The sequence below is a fragment of the Gastrolobium bilobum genome, unplaced genomic scaffold (genome assembly GCF_033153095.1).
Source record: "Gastrolobium bilobum isolate Gb01-03AN ecotype WA unplaced genomic scaffold, APGP_CSIRO_Gbil_v1 utg9870, whole genome shotgun sequence".
Lineage (NCBI taxonomy): Eukaryota > Viridiplantae > Streptophyta > Magnoliopsida > Fabales > Fabaceae > Gastrolobium > Gastrolobium bilobum.
The window spans coordinates 1-17,679 of NW_026896550.1; the positions used below are offsets into that span (position 1 = coordinate 1).

Consider the following 17,679-nt stretch of genomic DNA (forward strand, 5'->3'; position numbering starts at 1 on the left):
AATAAAGCTTTGATTTCAGATTTATATGGAATAAGCATCTTCACAACAGTTGTCCAAAAACTTAATATATCTAAGTAAAACTCAAGTATTTAATTGAGTAGATTCTGAGAAGTATGCTTTAAGATTCAAGACTGGTCTGTCTGTTTTGCATAAAGCAATACTTTTAAATTTTTAAATACTGCCATTTATACCAAACTAATTCTAGGTGATATTATTGCTTCTGTCATACAGTGGAGTACTTGAGTAAGGTAAACTAAGTACCCGAGTAACTCTTCTTCAATTTAGATAATATTACCACTGTTATTCCGTGAAATTAAACCTCACTTTGTAATCACTCACATTTCTTGTCTAAAGATATAACTCTGAAGTGATTTACCAATTAGCATTACTTTGACAAAATCCTTTGTGTAATATTACTAAGTTTTGAATAACACTATGTTACAAACTGTTTGTTCAATCTTTTTGTTTTTACTCTCGACCTTTATTGCATAATGGGGACCTAAACGTGCAAAAGTTAATACAAATGAATTGTTTGATTGAATTATAAGTTTAACCTTGCATATTTGGTGAAGGATGTTCATCGTGTAGAGTTGGTGTGTATTAGCACTCTTTTAAGTTCAACATTCTCAAAATTGACAAAAGCTTAACAATCCATATCAAAAAGTTTTGAAAAGTACAAGAACACCTATTCAACCCCCTCTAGGTGTTCGTTTCGCATTCGAGTCAAGTAGCCACTTGCCCAAGAGCAAAGGGGTTGAGTAAGCAAATGAGTGCTCTGATTGCTCTCAGAATAAAGGTGGATAAGGTGGGGTTCAGAAATCTTGCTTGCAATAGGACTTGTATAAAACATTGCCTTTGTTTTGTATCCATTTCTCCACTGATATAGCTGAATATATATGATAAGGAGATTCTTTTGATCTATACAGTGAGCATAAAACATAAAAATTCTATGTAATTCATGATGTTGAAGAATCTATGGAACAAATATGAGAAAAAAATCCAACCTTTGGGGCCTTTTGAGGAGGAGTTGCAATCTAACGGTTCAATTACCGTTTGAATTTCACTCGCGTCTACACATGGATGTTATTCATTAGGTTGAGATGAGCAATGAAAGACATGGAAGATGGAAGTTGAAATTTTGTGGAACAACCAACTTCTATGACTTCCATAGAGGGATTTAGACCAGCTTCATTAGATATCCTCAATTGGGTGTAGATGAACATGACCATACCAAAATCTCCTGTATCAACTATAAAAAGGCTTCTCTTGAATCCGAAATATTACCGGTCATTTAGCAAGAAAGAGCTGAGACAAGCTGAGGAAAATATAAGCATAGCCTTGAAGGAATTTTATCGTAAGCTTCAGCTTCAAAAATGCTACAGGTGACATGACTTCCGCCTGTTCCTCTTAACTTAATAGTGATGAGAGCTTGATTATCTTTTACAAAGCTAATCATTATGCTTGATTGGTATGCAGCTTCTTAAACTGGTTGGCATTCTCAAAAATTATGAATATGTATGTCATGGTCTCCTATATGATTTGAATGATAATCTTTGGTTGCAATATTTTGAGTTCGATTTTGTCTGACTTATAACATTGCAGGCCAGTTAAAGGAAAGCATATAAGGTTGCTTAAAGATGGTTGACTGTTCTTATGTTGGCAGCTCAGATGAGGTTGTACCTTAAATTCATATTCTCTTATATTCTTTCTGTTAATCAATTATTTTCCAAACCAATAATGCTGCCTGCTCCATCATTTATTGTAGAAGTTAATAGGATTATGGAAGGTTGGAGCATGACTTCATTAAGCACTTTGCAAATGGCAGTCACAGAAAAGGAATAAACACATTGAGACCAACTGCTAAGAGGGAGCGAAATAGAATGACATTCTTATTGGGTAAGGGCACCAAGAAGTGGTTGATTTTTAGATAATGGCAGCAAATCTTGAGGTGCATTTGTACTATGGTGAACGTTGAATAATAACCAAGGAGCAGTGCAGACAAAAAGTAAAATGGATATATAGTAATATTTACTTATTTCTGTCCATGTTATGATACTCTTTCCACTAGCTCTCGTGTTTGCAATCCTTGATTCATTTATGCTCACTAAAATTTCAATTCCCTTAATCTATGTCAGCACTATGCTTAGAAAGAACAGACCATGTTCAGTTTAATTTGTCACTAGCACTTGACTATTTCATAAGTCAGGGTTGTTTACTGGCTGCTCAGCTGCCCTCATTCTTGCACTTATTGTACTCATACACGCACAAGAAATATTTTATAGAGCGAGGTTCATCCTTTTGCTTATGATCATGTACTCTGCGAATATATACTTTTGGAAGCATTTGACAATCAACTACCTGTTTATATTTGGCCTCTTAGCTCTGCCTTGCAGTACTCTCATTGGATGCAGTCAATGAGATAGGAACTTGGTTTGCAAATTATAAATAAAACTCTATGGCCTTGATGCTTCCCGGCAAGTATACCGATCGCACAAGTAATATAATGATAAGAAAAGTTCGTCTCCACAGGGATTGTGATCGTATATCAAATAATCGTCCTTTCAAGAATGGAGGAGTTCAAATAGTTTGTGACAAATATTGTCGATTTGTGTAAAAGTGAGAACTGAAAATAAAGACTTGTTTTTGGCTTTTTGTTATGAGAAATAGAACAATAAAAATGAGAATTGATTTGTGAAAATATGAGAAAAGAATTATAGCTAGAGTGCACTCACCATATGATCCTCACTTCTTACTTTGGATTGATTTAAGAATACTTATTTATATAAATACTCAGATAATTATCATCTAGAATTAATTAGTTAAATTCCAATCCCTTGGCAATTCAACCCTTTAACCTCAATTGGAATCCTAATCCCTTAGTAACCCCTCATGAAAATTAAGCAATGAACACTATAATTAAAGCATCTGCAATTAAATATACATCTATTCCTAGCATGCATAATAATTGTTATCTTACTCGCTTTCAAGATCAAAACCCCAATATTCCTATCTAGGGTTCTAACCCTCAAACTATCATCAACTATTAGATTGATCAAGTCTAACAAAGAAAATAGAAATTTCGCACAAGGTAAAGATAAAGAAATTTATATAAACGAGTAGAAATAAACCAATCCGTCGTAACAAGGGTTCACATAAGGTTTGTGACCCTAACTACAATAAAGAAAACTTAGCCAACCTTTATCATGGCTGATAAATTCAATATTCAATGTTACTTGAGAATGTAGATGGAAGAATAAAGAAGATCAAGAATTTTTCTCCGGAGCTCTCCTTCTAACTGCACGACGGTCTCCTTCGGTCCAGAATACCTAATTCTGAGTTGAACATCCTTTTTATAGTCCCCATTTTCATCTTCCAAAACTGCCCTTTTAAAAACACGGTGCTGTGATTTCACAATCTGGCCTCTTAGCGTGAGTTTCACGCTATGAGCGTGGATGTCTCTGGATGTTCACGCTACTAGCGCGGATCTCACGCTATGAGTGTGGATGGCAATAATGACTGGCGCTACTAGCATGAGTTTCACGCCATGAGCATGGATGTCTCTGGATTCTCACGCTACTAGCGTGAGTTTCACGCTATTAGCGTGGGACTCTGGCCTGAACTTCCAAAAGTGCCTTTTTTTCCTGTTTCCTACAAAATTAGAAGGAAATCAGTTGCACAATCTTTGATTGAGATTTATCAAATTAATAGTAATTCTAGCCCTTTTTCTCCAAGATTAATCAAGATTTCTTTCTCATTTTGGCTAAAAATCATATATATGCTAGAGGCATATCAAATCATTCTCAGATTTAAACGTTGTTGTCCCCAGCAATGTACAAGACTCAATCCAGGACATATTCAATTATTCCAACATAACAATCCATAGACACTCTCAGACACAATATGCCATGCATGCCTGACCCAATATCATAAACTCCCAACAATGTCATCAGCCACTTAAAGATACAAGTCTACATTGATTACCCCTAACACAGAAAAATAAAGTCCACTCAACACTCAGTGTTTAAGTGTATCATGAGCACTCAATCAATCACAGCTATAACACTACCATAGGCTTGATCATATTCTCAAAAATTCTTAAAAATGAAGAATCAAACACATGCATCAATTGATCAAAAGGACTTCACAGGTTGTAACTTGGCCGGGTTAAAGGGTAGGAATATATGGATAGTAGCTCAAACAACAATGAGATTGAAAAACTGATATTATTTCACTTTAACACATTCAACTCAATGGTTTTGCTCCACTAACATTCCCACAGAATTTCGGGAATTAATTCCTTCCAAACACCTTTTATGCACATTCACCCTTTTTTTCTTTTTCTTGCTTTTCTTTTCTTTTCTTTTTTTAAGGGCACAGATGAAATTTACATCCCCTAATTACTTGACCTTGGTGGAACTTACCTCAATTTCTTTGTTTTATTTTCAACACATCAGTAATTCAATCTCAATCAAGGTAAGTCACATGGATATAGGCTAAGCCAATAATCAGGCACATGTCATTTATCAACAAAATTATGTTCAGGCTCAAGGGGCTAGCAATGGAACAATTTCATACAGGTGGATTATTTTGGCCAATAGCTAACAAGAACAAAATGCCTTTATCATATCAACCAATGCATGCATTACAGAGAAACAGATCAAATTCTAGAGTGTTACAACAGTGAGGTCTCTCAACAAGAAAATTCAGTGTTTAAGATCAAACCTCACAACTACGGTATCAATATAGACTCAATAAAATTGACTTCAGACATTATCAGAATTTCACAACATCAGTTCAGACAAACGAGCAATCATGTAATCCAATTGTATCTATGCAATGTCATGCCAGAAAGTCATACAACATGCTTCCAAAAATTCAGTCAAGCACATTAACTAGATAAGCACATTTAAACCTGAGAATTACTTAAAAAACAGATCATTTTTTTTAAATCAAGGGCACACAAAATACTACAAAAATAACTAAGAAAATTAAAAGAGTTAGAATATCTCCCCTGATAGAAGAATTGCAGCAGTTCTAAGATGCAAGCCTACCATTCCCAGATTTAGAGAATTGTTGTCCTCAGCAATAATTAAACCACAAGAAAGAAGAAAAACCTGCACAATGGAACAAACAGTGGCATATAGGATAAACTATAATGCGCACGTTGAAACATCAGAGAGAGATTTGAATTCTCCCTGTGAAGATCACTGGAATGCAGTAATCCGTATCCTCAAGTACATCAAGACTGCTCCTGGCAAAGGTCTTCTCTATGAAAACAAAGGTCATACCAGAGTTGTAGGATACTCAGATGCTGATTGGGCAGGTTCTCCTATTGATAGAAGATCCACTTCTGGGTATTGTGTATTCGTTGGAGATAACTTGATTTCCTGGAGAAGTAAGAAGCAAAGTGTAGTTGCTAGATCAAGTGCTGAAGCAGAATATCGCTCCATGGCCACAGCTACCTGTGAACTCATCTGGTTAAAACAGCTACTGAAGGAACTCAAGTTTGGAGACACTGGCCCAACATCTCTCATTTGTGATAATCAAGCTGCTTTGCATATTGCTTCAAATCCAGTATTTCATGAAAGGACTAAGCACATTGAGATAGATTGTCATTTCCTTAGGGAAAAGGTTCTCTCAGGAGATATAGTCACTCGTTTTGTCAACTCAAATGATCAATTAGCTGATGTATTTACTAAGTCTTTGAGAGGACCTAGGATAGACCAGATATGTAACAAGCTTGGTGCATACGATCTACATGCTCCAACTTGAGGGGGAGTGTTGCTGTACATAGTATAGAAGTCCCACATTGTGTATATGTGTGTGTATTTGTTATTTAGTTTAATATATAAAAGAAGTCTCCTTCGTGTAATTGACACAAGGATTACAATGAATACCTCTTGTCTCTTGGTAATTAAGAGTAATAATGTAGAACCTTCAGTTTAATACATGAAAAATAGTTACACAATTTAAAGGAATAAACAACTTCCTGGAAATTCTTAGAAGTTACCTGAAGAATAATGTTTAGGAAGTATACAAAATCATTCATGCATCTAAGTAAAACAAGCAATTTTGTCATAGTCGAGTTTATAACAATACATTTTTGTTCCTGCATACAACAAGCAGAAAAAATTAGAGTCCATTTGCAAATAGACTACATAGGGAATTGAAGAGAAGTTAAACTGTGATGACATCAATCACAAAGTAACTATAATACTTGAATTATGATGCCAATTAAACAGTGAGAAGAACACCTGTAAATTATCCTCCTTCTAGATTTAGGTCAGTAAGAGAATAAAAGAGAGTCCACAATTTTGTTTGCTAATATTGGAAAAGATATCAGCTCTCCTATCACTCTATTTCCCTTGCAAAGAGAATTTGTCTCTTCCTGAATATTTCTATCATCCTGCCTTCTTTATAGCAAATGACTGGCTTTATAGTTTTGTTCGGGCACAAATCCAACAAAACACAACTTATAGAACAAGTTCAAAGGCCAAGGTTCAGTCTAAGCCTAGTCTCAACAGGCAATTAGTTAATGAATGTGTCTAAACATGTCATAGGTTAAATTATCCTCACTTCTGATATTTAAATGTAAACAGACACTTTATGAACACAGATTGAAGCGGGGTGTTAATTGTTTTTTTAGCATGCAAAACACATACTCACAAACTTATACACATATATAGAGAGAGAAAAATAGAGCGTTTCAACAGCTATAGATATTATTGATATCGAATAAAGTGAGATGAAAACACCATTTTCTAAGGATGTCTTGTGAAGTTGGAGTGCTTCTTGAGTATCTTAAGATTTCCATCCCATTGATATAATTATTCGTTGTGAAGTGATTAGAGCTTGTTTAAGTGAAATAAAGATTACTAACTAGATGCAACTCACAATATCTTGAATCTAAATAAAGGGGGAAAAAACCATACCTTCTGCACAGAGAGCAAGAAGAAAAATAATGGATCCACAAAAATTGCCACCAAGAAACAAATTGCAAAAAATTTATTCCATTTTTGTACAAGTTTAGTATGAGGATTCATAACTCCAGGAAAACGTGGAATCAAGAAAGCAAACAGTCTTCTTGCCCAACCCTTGGCATCCCCATAAAGGGAATTGTGAAACTGAAAACATTCAAAGTTGAACAAATTTATTCAGTAACAGAAGCTAATATTGTCCAAGTGATTCATAAGATAACATGTCTACAGATGGTAAAAGGATTTAAAATTTAAAAGAATATATCCTATAATGGTACATTAAAGGTTGCTAGAATTTTCAAGGGTAGACAATAGTATTTTTTATGGTACAGAGTTTGTGTCTAGCCTTCGAGTATACGGTGCTCTGCTAAGTGCTATTTTCGTAGGACTTCTTTGTCTGGTATGCAACTGGATTGTAAGACTTTGCTGTCTTTAGCAGTAATGTGCTTCCCCTTCTTTATTTGGTCTCACATAATGAAATTTAACCCTACTTTGGATCCACCACCAGAAACAACTCTAAATTTCATTACACTTACTACTTAACTTGACACTGACTTACGAAAATAACAAAGAAAAAAGACAGACTATATAACTAGAAGGGTGACATTTATTTTTTATACATGATCAAAGTAAACCACAATAAGAACATGATATACCATAAATTATATATGATTATGGAAACCATTGTCTGCTTGAGAAGCACATAAGTGTTGTATAGTTCAAATAATGATCTATGCATGACAAAATCATCATATCATATAATAAGTTTACTTATAATCAAACTCTACAGCGGAAAGATAAACATCTAGAATTAAAATTCTTGAGCATGATACATGCAAGAACTTAAGATGCATTAAGTGTAATCAAAGGCAACTTAAAATACTAGAATTGATAGTTTATTTTAGGAAGAAAGATACCTTAGGATTGAATATACCCGAAGCTTTAGAATTCCTTTGTTGAGTAGCCTTGAAATAAGTTGGGCAAGTTGTGCAATATGGATCATTACACATTCCCAGTGGACCAGACCTTATTAAATGTTCATTTTTGCCAGCATAGTGGTTCTGCAAATCATTTTCATCCATGCCACTCAATGAAGGAAACTTTTCTGTCTTACTTTCCACTGCTTGGTTCCCTGGTGCTACTATATTCTGCCTGAAAAGGTTTCCAGGTCTATGGGTAACATATAAAGGACCACTCATCTGATTAAATGGAGTTTTCCTCTTACTCCGTAGCGGTCCAGTGTGTCCCACAAGATTAGTATCTGTTTCATATGACTCCGTGGAGAACATGGGAATAGAAATTGATGCACTTCGTGTCCTAGGTACAAGCCTCTGGAATTTAGAATCAACAGGTTCAATTGATAGTTTGGGGTTAGTATCTGACAGCATTGGCACCTCATCTTTTTCAAAACCAGCCATGTCTCTTTGACAATTCTGAAATATTAACGAAATTAACAAAACATTCAATACCAACATTTCTATGTCAAAACAGTTATTCCAAACTCAAATTAATTCAATCTATACTCAAAATAATGAACAAACAAAAGGAAACAAAACATACGGCGCAGCATGAAAAGCATCCAAAAACCATATGCAAGTGAAAAGGCCAAATGAAACTTAATGCACTATAAGGATACAAGGAAGCTCTTCACTATACTTGTAGTCCATGAAATTTTAAGGCTCAAAACACAGGAACTGTTGCTAGAGTGATTGAAACTTTTAGGTCCATTATACAAAGAGATAACATAGTGGTGGGTCAGTGTGATCAAAAAGAGCATTATATTCTTCTTCAGTTAAGGTTTGTTTTCTTCAAATTATTGTTGGAGGGTCCCCCATCCCCACTCATCTACTGTCTCTTTTTCTCATCTTCACAAAACTTCATCCCTTTTCCTCAAGAAAAAAAAAAATGAAAAACTAAAGAAATCCAACTGCTTCTGTTACAGCACTAATAGGTTTCCAAACTATACAGGTTCAAGGAGTCCTATATCTCATTATCTCCTGGAAATGAAAATGAAAAGTAAAAGTACAGACTATAACTATAATTAAGCATAAACCACAAACCAAGCTTATTGAACAAAATCTGCAATATCTTAAATTGAATATTTTTTATGGATCAACACTATTCATTCAGATTGATCTCAAGTTCTCAACTCATTCTGGCGAATAAATAGTACTAAAAATGATGATAGCATCATATTTGACCTTTCTCCAATTAATAATAAACCACCTAAGAATTCAAAACTATTAGCTGTAAGTATGACAATGAGCATTACTCCAAAGAAGAATTCAACAATATTATAGTAAAGACTTACTAATAAAACAAGCAAAAAGATATCAACAAGTAAATCAAGAAAAAAAAAATAGATTCCAAATTAAGAAACACAAAAACAAACAAACAAACTGTTGGAAAGTATCTATTCTATTTAAGGAAATACTTCTCAGCAGTCAGTTAACCCAAACAAACAAACAAAAACAAAAGAGGGTAAGACATGTTTGAAGCTGACAATAATATAGTGTCAAAACTGAAAACACCTTACTAATTGTTGGCAGTGCTACTATCCAGCCATTTGGAACTCAAGCATGAAATTTTCTAGAAAACTGCTGATCATGGCAGAAAAAGGAGAGAAGATTCTGACTTATATAGAGAAGGGTTCTAAAGGGTCGGTGGGAAAATGCATGTCAGTGTGAAAGAAAGAAATATGAGTGTGTGCTGACTGAGTAAAGATGAGGGAACTTTGTAAGAAACAGTGCTGTCAAGTGTCAACATAACAGAGAAAGTAGAGAGCAAGAAAATCTAAGAAAATCTGTTTTATTTTTCTCTTCAAAAATATTTCATAAAATTGTCTTTTAGAACTATTTTTTTTTTTTTGGTAAATAATCTTGTAGAACTATTTTACATCATAAAAAGTAGGGATCCCAAAATAATATCATTTTTGGGTTTTAAAAAAGGAAAATTATAGTTTTATGTTATACGAGATTGTATTCTCACGTTGCTTTCACATAGAAAAATATGTTTTATTTATTTATTTTATTTTATTTTTAAATTAATGGGCCCATTTTATTTGTTTTTCAATATAAGAGATCTTGTCTTCCATAACATGAGAGAAATAACTCCTTTACAAAAACATAAGGACCCAATGGGCATAGCTTAGTTGTCAACATAGATTAAATAGAGTGAGGAAAGAACCTAATTTTGATTTTTATCAAATACATTTTTGAGAAGGAGTGAGGAGGTTTAAATGTGATTAATCTCTGGCTTGAGATTAGTCTCGTAACTGATTTAAAGAGTTAAGTTTTTTTGAGAATACTGGGTTCGAGTCGTCTTGAAGAGATACTTAAGGTAGATATACTAAAAAAATTTATAAGATTTTTTTGTAAATACATGATACAAAAGAAAAATAAAATTAATAAAATATTCAGTATTTTTTTCCACTGTAGGTCTAAGTTTTCTGAAGATAATTTTATGTCCTTGAGAAAAAAATTTCCCTAAAATGTTTTAAAAACTTGTTTGATAATTTTTTTGTGTGAGAATAAATTTTGAAAAAGTAAGCACATATTTGAGATAGCCCTGAATTGAATTAGCCTTTGACCTCTGTCACTAGATAAAATTTTCAGACTGAGCATTCAATGTTGCACATGCTAAATTTAGAAAAATATAAATTCCCCTAATGTAATTATTCTACCTTTATGAATCCATTTATTTTTAATTTTAGTGAGGGAGTATATATTACTGTCCATTTTCTGAAATTTTATTTGGTGGATTAAATGCAAGAGTTAGGTGAATTATATTTTTCAAAATTTAATAGATTGAATACGAAATGCAATTTATATAGAGTTAGGTGAGTTATGTTTTCTTAAATTTTATTAATATTAGTGATAGTTTAGAGTGAAATTAGAAAATTCATGAAAATAGGTTAAAAACTAAAAATAATTAAACTATGTTCTTATTTTTATATTTAAAAAAAAAAACTATGAAGAACAATTGTTTAAAATAAATACTTTAAAAAGTTATGTTTCTTATTTTATCTTTTTAAAAATAAAATAACACATTAATGACTGTTTCTTTTCCACACAACATCCTAATTTGCCCGTTCTACAAGATACTTCGCTTATGCGTCAACGACCAAGACTATAATAATACAGTCTTTGACTCTTGTGTTTACATTTGTCAAAAATTATGGTCAATAAGAAGACAATCAGACATAGTTGAGTTTCCTTAATAAGATTATAATAATTTTTTTTTTAACTTTATAATAAGATTGTAACATTTTTTAAAATTTATAATTTTTATAAAAATTTATAATTTTTATAAAAATAAAAAGAAATATATATAAAAAATTATAAAAGGAAGGATATGGTGAATAAGAAATTAAAATATTTACACATTATTAATGTAACGTTTATAAACACAAATTTTTTCATATTAATTTATGTTCGATGTCAATTATTTCTATTATGTATCCATTTATTTTTATGGACATATATTTTAAGGAAAAATATGTATCATTTTAAAGGATGTAAAGTTGTATCATTTTAAGTGAGAGAAAGAGATAGATAAAGGGATGAGAGAATTTAAAAAATAAATAAATGTGTGGGTCCCACTTCTTTATGAGAATGAAATGATACAAGTTGTGTCATTTAAAATGATAAACATTTTTCTTATATTTTAATAGCCCACAACCACAATAGACAATTACCCAAAAGAGATAACATCAATCTTATTATATCACATGCGAATCGAATATTAGGCCTTCCATATTCTTTAAAAGATCCAAAATCCTACTTACACAACATAATTCATATATAAATAAGTGGTTAAGTATTTACAAAAAAAAAATAAGTGGTTAAGTGAATTAGATATACACTTTATAATTTACAATTACGCTCTACTCTCTCTTGGGCACATATCTCCATGTCTGCTCTAATTATTCCTTTTATTTTTGTGCATAATAATACTATTCTTGGCGATATTTCTCTCACAATATATCCTTGGACATCGGATCAAACACTTTCCATTATATTTCCCCCCAAGTTGCGGAAATGAATTCGAATTATTAGCCTTCAAATGCTTTTCTAAAAATATCGGTCAATTAATTATTTATACAGACATTAAAAGTAACAAAAAAAAATTTTGCCTGTATTTGATCTCGAACAAAATAACAATTGATTTAATATTTTTATTGTTTCAAGAAACACTGGGTAAGTTGTATTATGATACACGGGTTAATGACCACATATTATTCACACCGAAAATAAAAAAAAAAACTCTAGTAAAATAAGTCAGCCCTTAGTTTCCTTTGACGAGTTTACACATAATAGAAAACTATGCAGGAGACTTTCCACGAATCTGCCCTCACGTTCAAATTCGACCCAGTCACCAATCCAACTACTTCGTATTATATATATAGAATGTTATATTTATAAATTTTCTATTTATAAATTATATTGGGTATTAGAAAATACAAATATTTAAATATGTATTTCTCATAATTTATAAGAATTTATAAATAAAAAATTTGTGAATATAACATATCATATATAGAGAACATGTTATATTTATAAATTTTGTATTTAGAAACTGTATTATATATTCTTAGAAGTACAAACACTTAAGTATGAGTAAAATATAAATACTTAAGTATATACTCCTCAATCCTCACAGTACATAGTATAATTTATAAGAGTTCGTAAATAACAAATTTATAAATATAATATGGAGTTTACATTTCTGCAGCTGTTGTACGTGCAGCAACAAAATACTTGCTATATATATACTTGAAAGCATTAAATTCGGGGAATCATAACCATACAAAAGATGAAAACATTAAATATGGAGAATCATATATATATATATATATATATATATATATATATATATATATATATATATAGAGAGAGAGAGAGAGACTTTAATATTTTTACAGTGAATGCAGGTAAGTTATCTTCTTTCACTCCTAAAATGACGTTATTTTGGAGTTGAAAGATTAAAAAAATATAATGAGAAAGACTATTATAACCCTAAAATAAATTAAAATTATAAAAACATCTTGATTTATGCCGCAAAATGATGCCATTTTGGGTTCACTACAAATAATTTATCTACATTCAATAAAAAAAAATGAACACACACATATATATATATATATACGGGGAAGTACAATATATACTCTCGGAAGAACATTTAATACTTGCCATTACTAATCGAGTACATTATGTACTCGATTATATACACATATAATCGAGTGTACTTTCGAGAGTACATAGTATAATTTATAAAAGTTTGTAAACGGATATAGGATAAGATCATTTGACATCGATGTCAAATTTAAAGTTTGACACCTCATCTAAGAGTCGTTAGAACAAAAAATATCAAATGTGTCACATGCTTATAAATCAGAGTCATTGATATTTTTTGATCTAACGGCTCTCAGATGAGGTGTTAAACTTTAAATTTGACACTGGTGTAAAGAATCTCACATTTCTCTCTCTCTCTATATATATATATATATATATATGGGGAAAAATTATCTAATATTACTTTATATAACTTTGTCTAATGTTCATTAAAACGACGTAGTTTTGGGATTGAAAATTAAAAAAAAAAAATAGAATGATAAAAACTATTTTAACCCTGGAATAAATTAAAATTACAAAAATATCATGATTTTCACCCCAAAACGATGTCGTTTTCGTGAACATTAGATAAATTTATCTAAAGTAACTTTAGGAAAAAAAACCCTATATATATATTAGGCAGGATCCTTTGACACCTCATCTGATAGCCGTTAGATCAAAAAAGATCAATGGTGTCACATGCTTACAAATCAGAGTTGTTGATCTTTTTTTACCTAACAGCTCTCAGATGAGGTGTCAAATTTCAAATTTGACACTAGTAGTGTCAAAGGATCCTACCTATATATATATGGGTTTTATTAATCTCATGTTAAAGGAGATAAGTTATATCATGTCATAGAGATAACCTTGTGGGCTCCATCACCTAAAATAATAAGAATAAAAGAAAAATGTGACACAGTTATCGATTGGTGTGTAGGAGAAAAAATTTATCTTGTGTAATATGAGAATAGTTTTCCCCTATATATATATATGTGTGTGAGGTAAGATCCTTTGACACCAGTGTCAAATTTGAAATTTAACACCTCATCTGAGAGCTGTTAGATCAAAAAAGATCAATGGTGTCACATGCTTACAAATTAGAGTCGTTGAATTTTTTGATCTAATGACTCTCAGATGAGATGTCAAATTTCAAATTTAACACTGATGTCAAAGGATCCTACCTATATATATAGATAGAGAGAAAAAAAAAACATTTCTACAGCCACTTTAGATAAGGTTATCTACAGCTACCGCAAAAAACTACGTCGTTTTGATTAATGAAGGATGTTTCTATAATTTTAGGTGAATTAATGAAGGGTGTTTCAGTAAAATGCATATGATAAAAAAATAAACAAAATTATGGAAATACCCTTTACTAATTCACCTAAAATTACATAAACAACATTCATTAATCAAAGCGACATAGTTTTTGGGATAGTTATAGATAACCTTATCTAAAGTGACTGTTTAAATATTTACCCCATATATATATATATATATAGGAAAAAATATTTCTCCGGCAACTTGAGATAAGTTTATATCCGGCCACCCAAAAACTATGTCATTTTGTTTATTTATTTCCTTATATTAATTGATTCACTTTTTAATGGTTATAATTCTTTTTTTCTCTCTTCCTTTATCACCATTGATCTATCTTTGTACGGTTATGATTTAGTAGCTGAAGATAACTTTATCTCCGGCAACTCGATAAATGATAAGCCTATATATATATATATATAGGATCAAGATCATTTTACACCAGTGTAAGTTACACTTTTTATCTTGATCATTGATCCCACTTATATCTATGGATTCTAATTTTTTAGTAATGTGATTCTTTAGAGACAAGTGGATCAATGATCTAGATTGAGTGTAAGACTTATAATTCTTACACTGATGTAAGAATATCTTGCCCCATATATATATATATATATATATATATATATATATATATATATATATATATATATTCTTTGAGCAAAAGAAAAGATCCTATAAAAGTAAAATTATTTATAAATTATTGACATAATATTTATAATCATATAAATTTTTGTATATTAATTTATGCATGATCAGATTTTTTGTGTAATAATAATAATAAATTAATAAATTTTGTGTGAGAATATAAATTCTTAGATTAATTTAAAAATTAAAATGTATGAATATATATTAAAAATCCATTAAAAACAATGAATTCATTAAAAAAGTATAATATTATTCTTTAAGAACGAAATAACCCCTGCATTATTAAAAAAAGTTGTTTTTGGCAGATAAAGTCGAGTGATTTTAATATTTATTTTCTAAGCAAATATATATAAAAACTACTTGACTTGACTTATTGTGTTAAATGCGCCTGCAGCTCGTGCCCGAAGTCCGAAGACATGAAGCATACGATAACACTTCGAATATTTTAGATATTAATTTAAGGGATTAATGTTTCTTGTAGGGGATAATTTTATCATCTATATACATATAAAAATACATGGTGCTCATATTATTTTTTCTCTCTTTTTTTTTCACATGGTCCCGTATGGGCCCTATGTATTTTTACGTGTGTAGGAGACAAAATTATCTTCTTTAACATAAGAAATAATAATTCCTTAATTTAAATATTTCATGTTTTAAATTTATATTAATTTAGTACTGTCTTATAATATATTATTGGGAAAAGTGTTTCTCATGTAACAAAAAATAAATTTATCTTTTGAAACCACAAAACTACATCGTTTTAAGTGTTGGAAGAATTAATGAAATATATTTTAAGATTAATTTTCTTAACTCTCAGAATGATTTAATTTTGGTGTTGTTAGTGATAACTTTATCTTTTATGGCAAGATAGATGACAAATCCTATATTATTTTCCTTATGACTTTGTGCCGTATATTTTGAAAGTTATTTTTTTCTCTAGGCAATAAAGTGACAAAGCGAGGAACGTGACCCAATCCACCTACAACCCTCCTTAAAATAACCCAACCCACACACCTTGTTTTTTAAAGTAGATTGAAAATTTCAATCCATCCCAACCAACCGCCAACCTACTAACATATTAAAAAAATAAATTTTGTTATAAAAAAAAATAAATAAATAAATAAATAATTTTTTAAAAAAAATTATACTCCCCATAAATGTTAAATGTATCGAATGATGACAAAAAAATATAAATAATTGTTGAGAAATATAGTCTCGCATTGGTTGTATGGGCAACTAATGTGAGGTTTATAAGACCTTGGACACTCCCTCCTTTTGAGCTAGCTTTTGGGGTGGTGACCTCAAGGTTCTTAACAATAATACCATTAGTTAATATATTTTTAAAAATAAAAATTGAAAATCAATTTGGCGGATCAAGCCATTTTGCTCCAGTCCCGTTTAGGGTTGAACCTGTTTTGACCCTCCCTTAAGCGAGGCAAGTTCAAGCGGTTTGGCGGGTTAGAATATCAACTTAACCGGTCATTTGTTGGAGTCCCTCTAGTACAAAATGAAATAATAAATTTTAATAATTTCAGCCTTTCATGTGTATCTTCACTAACCACACCTACATTTTAAAATTTAAAATTTAATTTTTAGGTCACGGTTTTTTTTTTCTGTATACTTTTAACTAATACATATTTCTTTTAAAAACAATACGAAAAATCGTCAATTTTATTTTTATAATAATGCGATGCACTAATATCAATTTAGATATTATTATGGGATTGGATATATGCGTGGGTGTACATCCCATTTATATCGAATGGCCATAAGTTGTTAATTTTATAGTCTATAGGTCATACATTTCAATTTCAACTTTTAAATATTATTTTTTTCTCTTTTCTTTTATAATTTTTTTTTACAATAAATTTAAGGTGAGTGAATAATTATCTGCATTTCGATTAGGAGAAACTTTTAAACTCAATAAAAACTTATGAGATATTTATAAATGACCAACTAACAAAAATCCTCTATTCAAACTAAAATTATAAATTTATCATGAACTGACATTGACTAGATGCGCTAGACTTTTTTTATTTTTTGGGTATAAATAAAGTTTATATGATAAACGGGCAAAAATTTTGTTTATATTTTTTGAAAATAATTTATATGCCACAATTTGTAGAAAATTGTACAAACTAACATATAAGCAAACATTAAATGCAACTTGTATATAAAAAAAACATAAAATGCGAGCTCAATAAAGAATATAATAAATAAGTTTTTTAATTCAAAATGTTGTTTTCTTTAATCAACATTAAGTATCTCATTAGACATTTTTAAAGGTTATATCCCACATCACATTATGTCTTTATTTATATCCCCATGAATCATTATGCATTGAAAATAAACAATTAATATCTCTAATATCATTATATAAATTAAATTTTTATCTTTAAGTCTGATACTGCACCCCCCCCCCCCCCCCCAAAAAAAAATATAAAATAAAAATATTAGCATCTTTTCTAAGTTATTTCGCACCAAATTCACATCTTTATGCATTGAGCCCGCAATCAATACATTAAATTGCATACATATTTTAATCATCTCTTCCTTTAATGCATATCTTTACATATGTCTTGTTTATTTTAAATTTGAGTTCTAAACAATTGCCTATTTAT

General features: G+C 30.7%; 1 protein-coding gene across 1 annotated transcript; it reads right to left on the minus strand.

Moving 5' to 3' along the window:
* Positions 1-6,010: 6,010 nt before the first annotated feature.
* Positions 6,011-9,478, minus strand: LOC133300498 (probable cyclic nucleotide-gated ion channel 20, chloroplastic; the record flags this gene model as incomplete). Its single annotated transcript, XM_061500062.1, has 4 exons — positions 9,466-9,478; positions 7,895-8,410; positions 6,933-7,124; positions 6,011-6,109 (listed from the first exon to the last, which is right to left on the minus strand). Coding segments are annotated over exons 2-4 (792 nt in total), but the record flags the coding sequence as incomplete, so codon positions are not given.
* Positions 9,479-17,679: the final 8,201 nt, after the last annotated feature.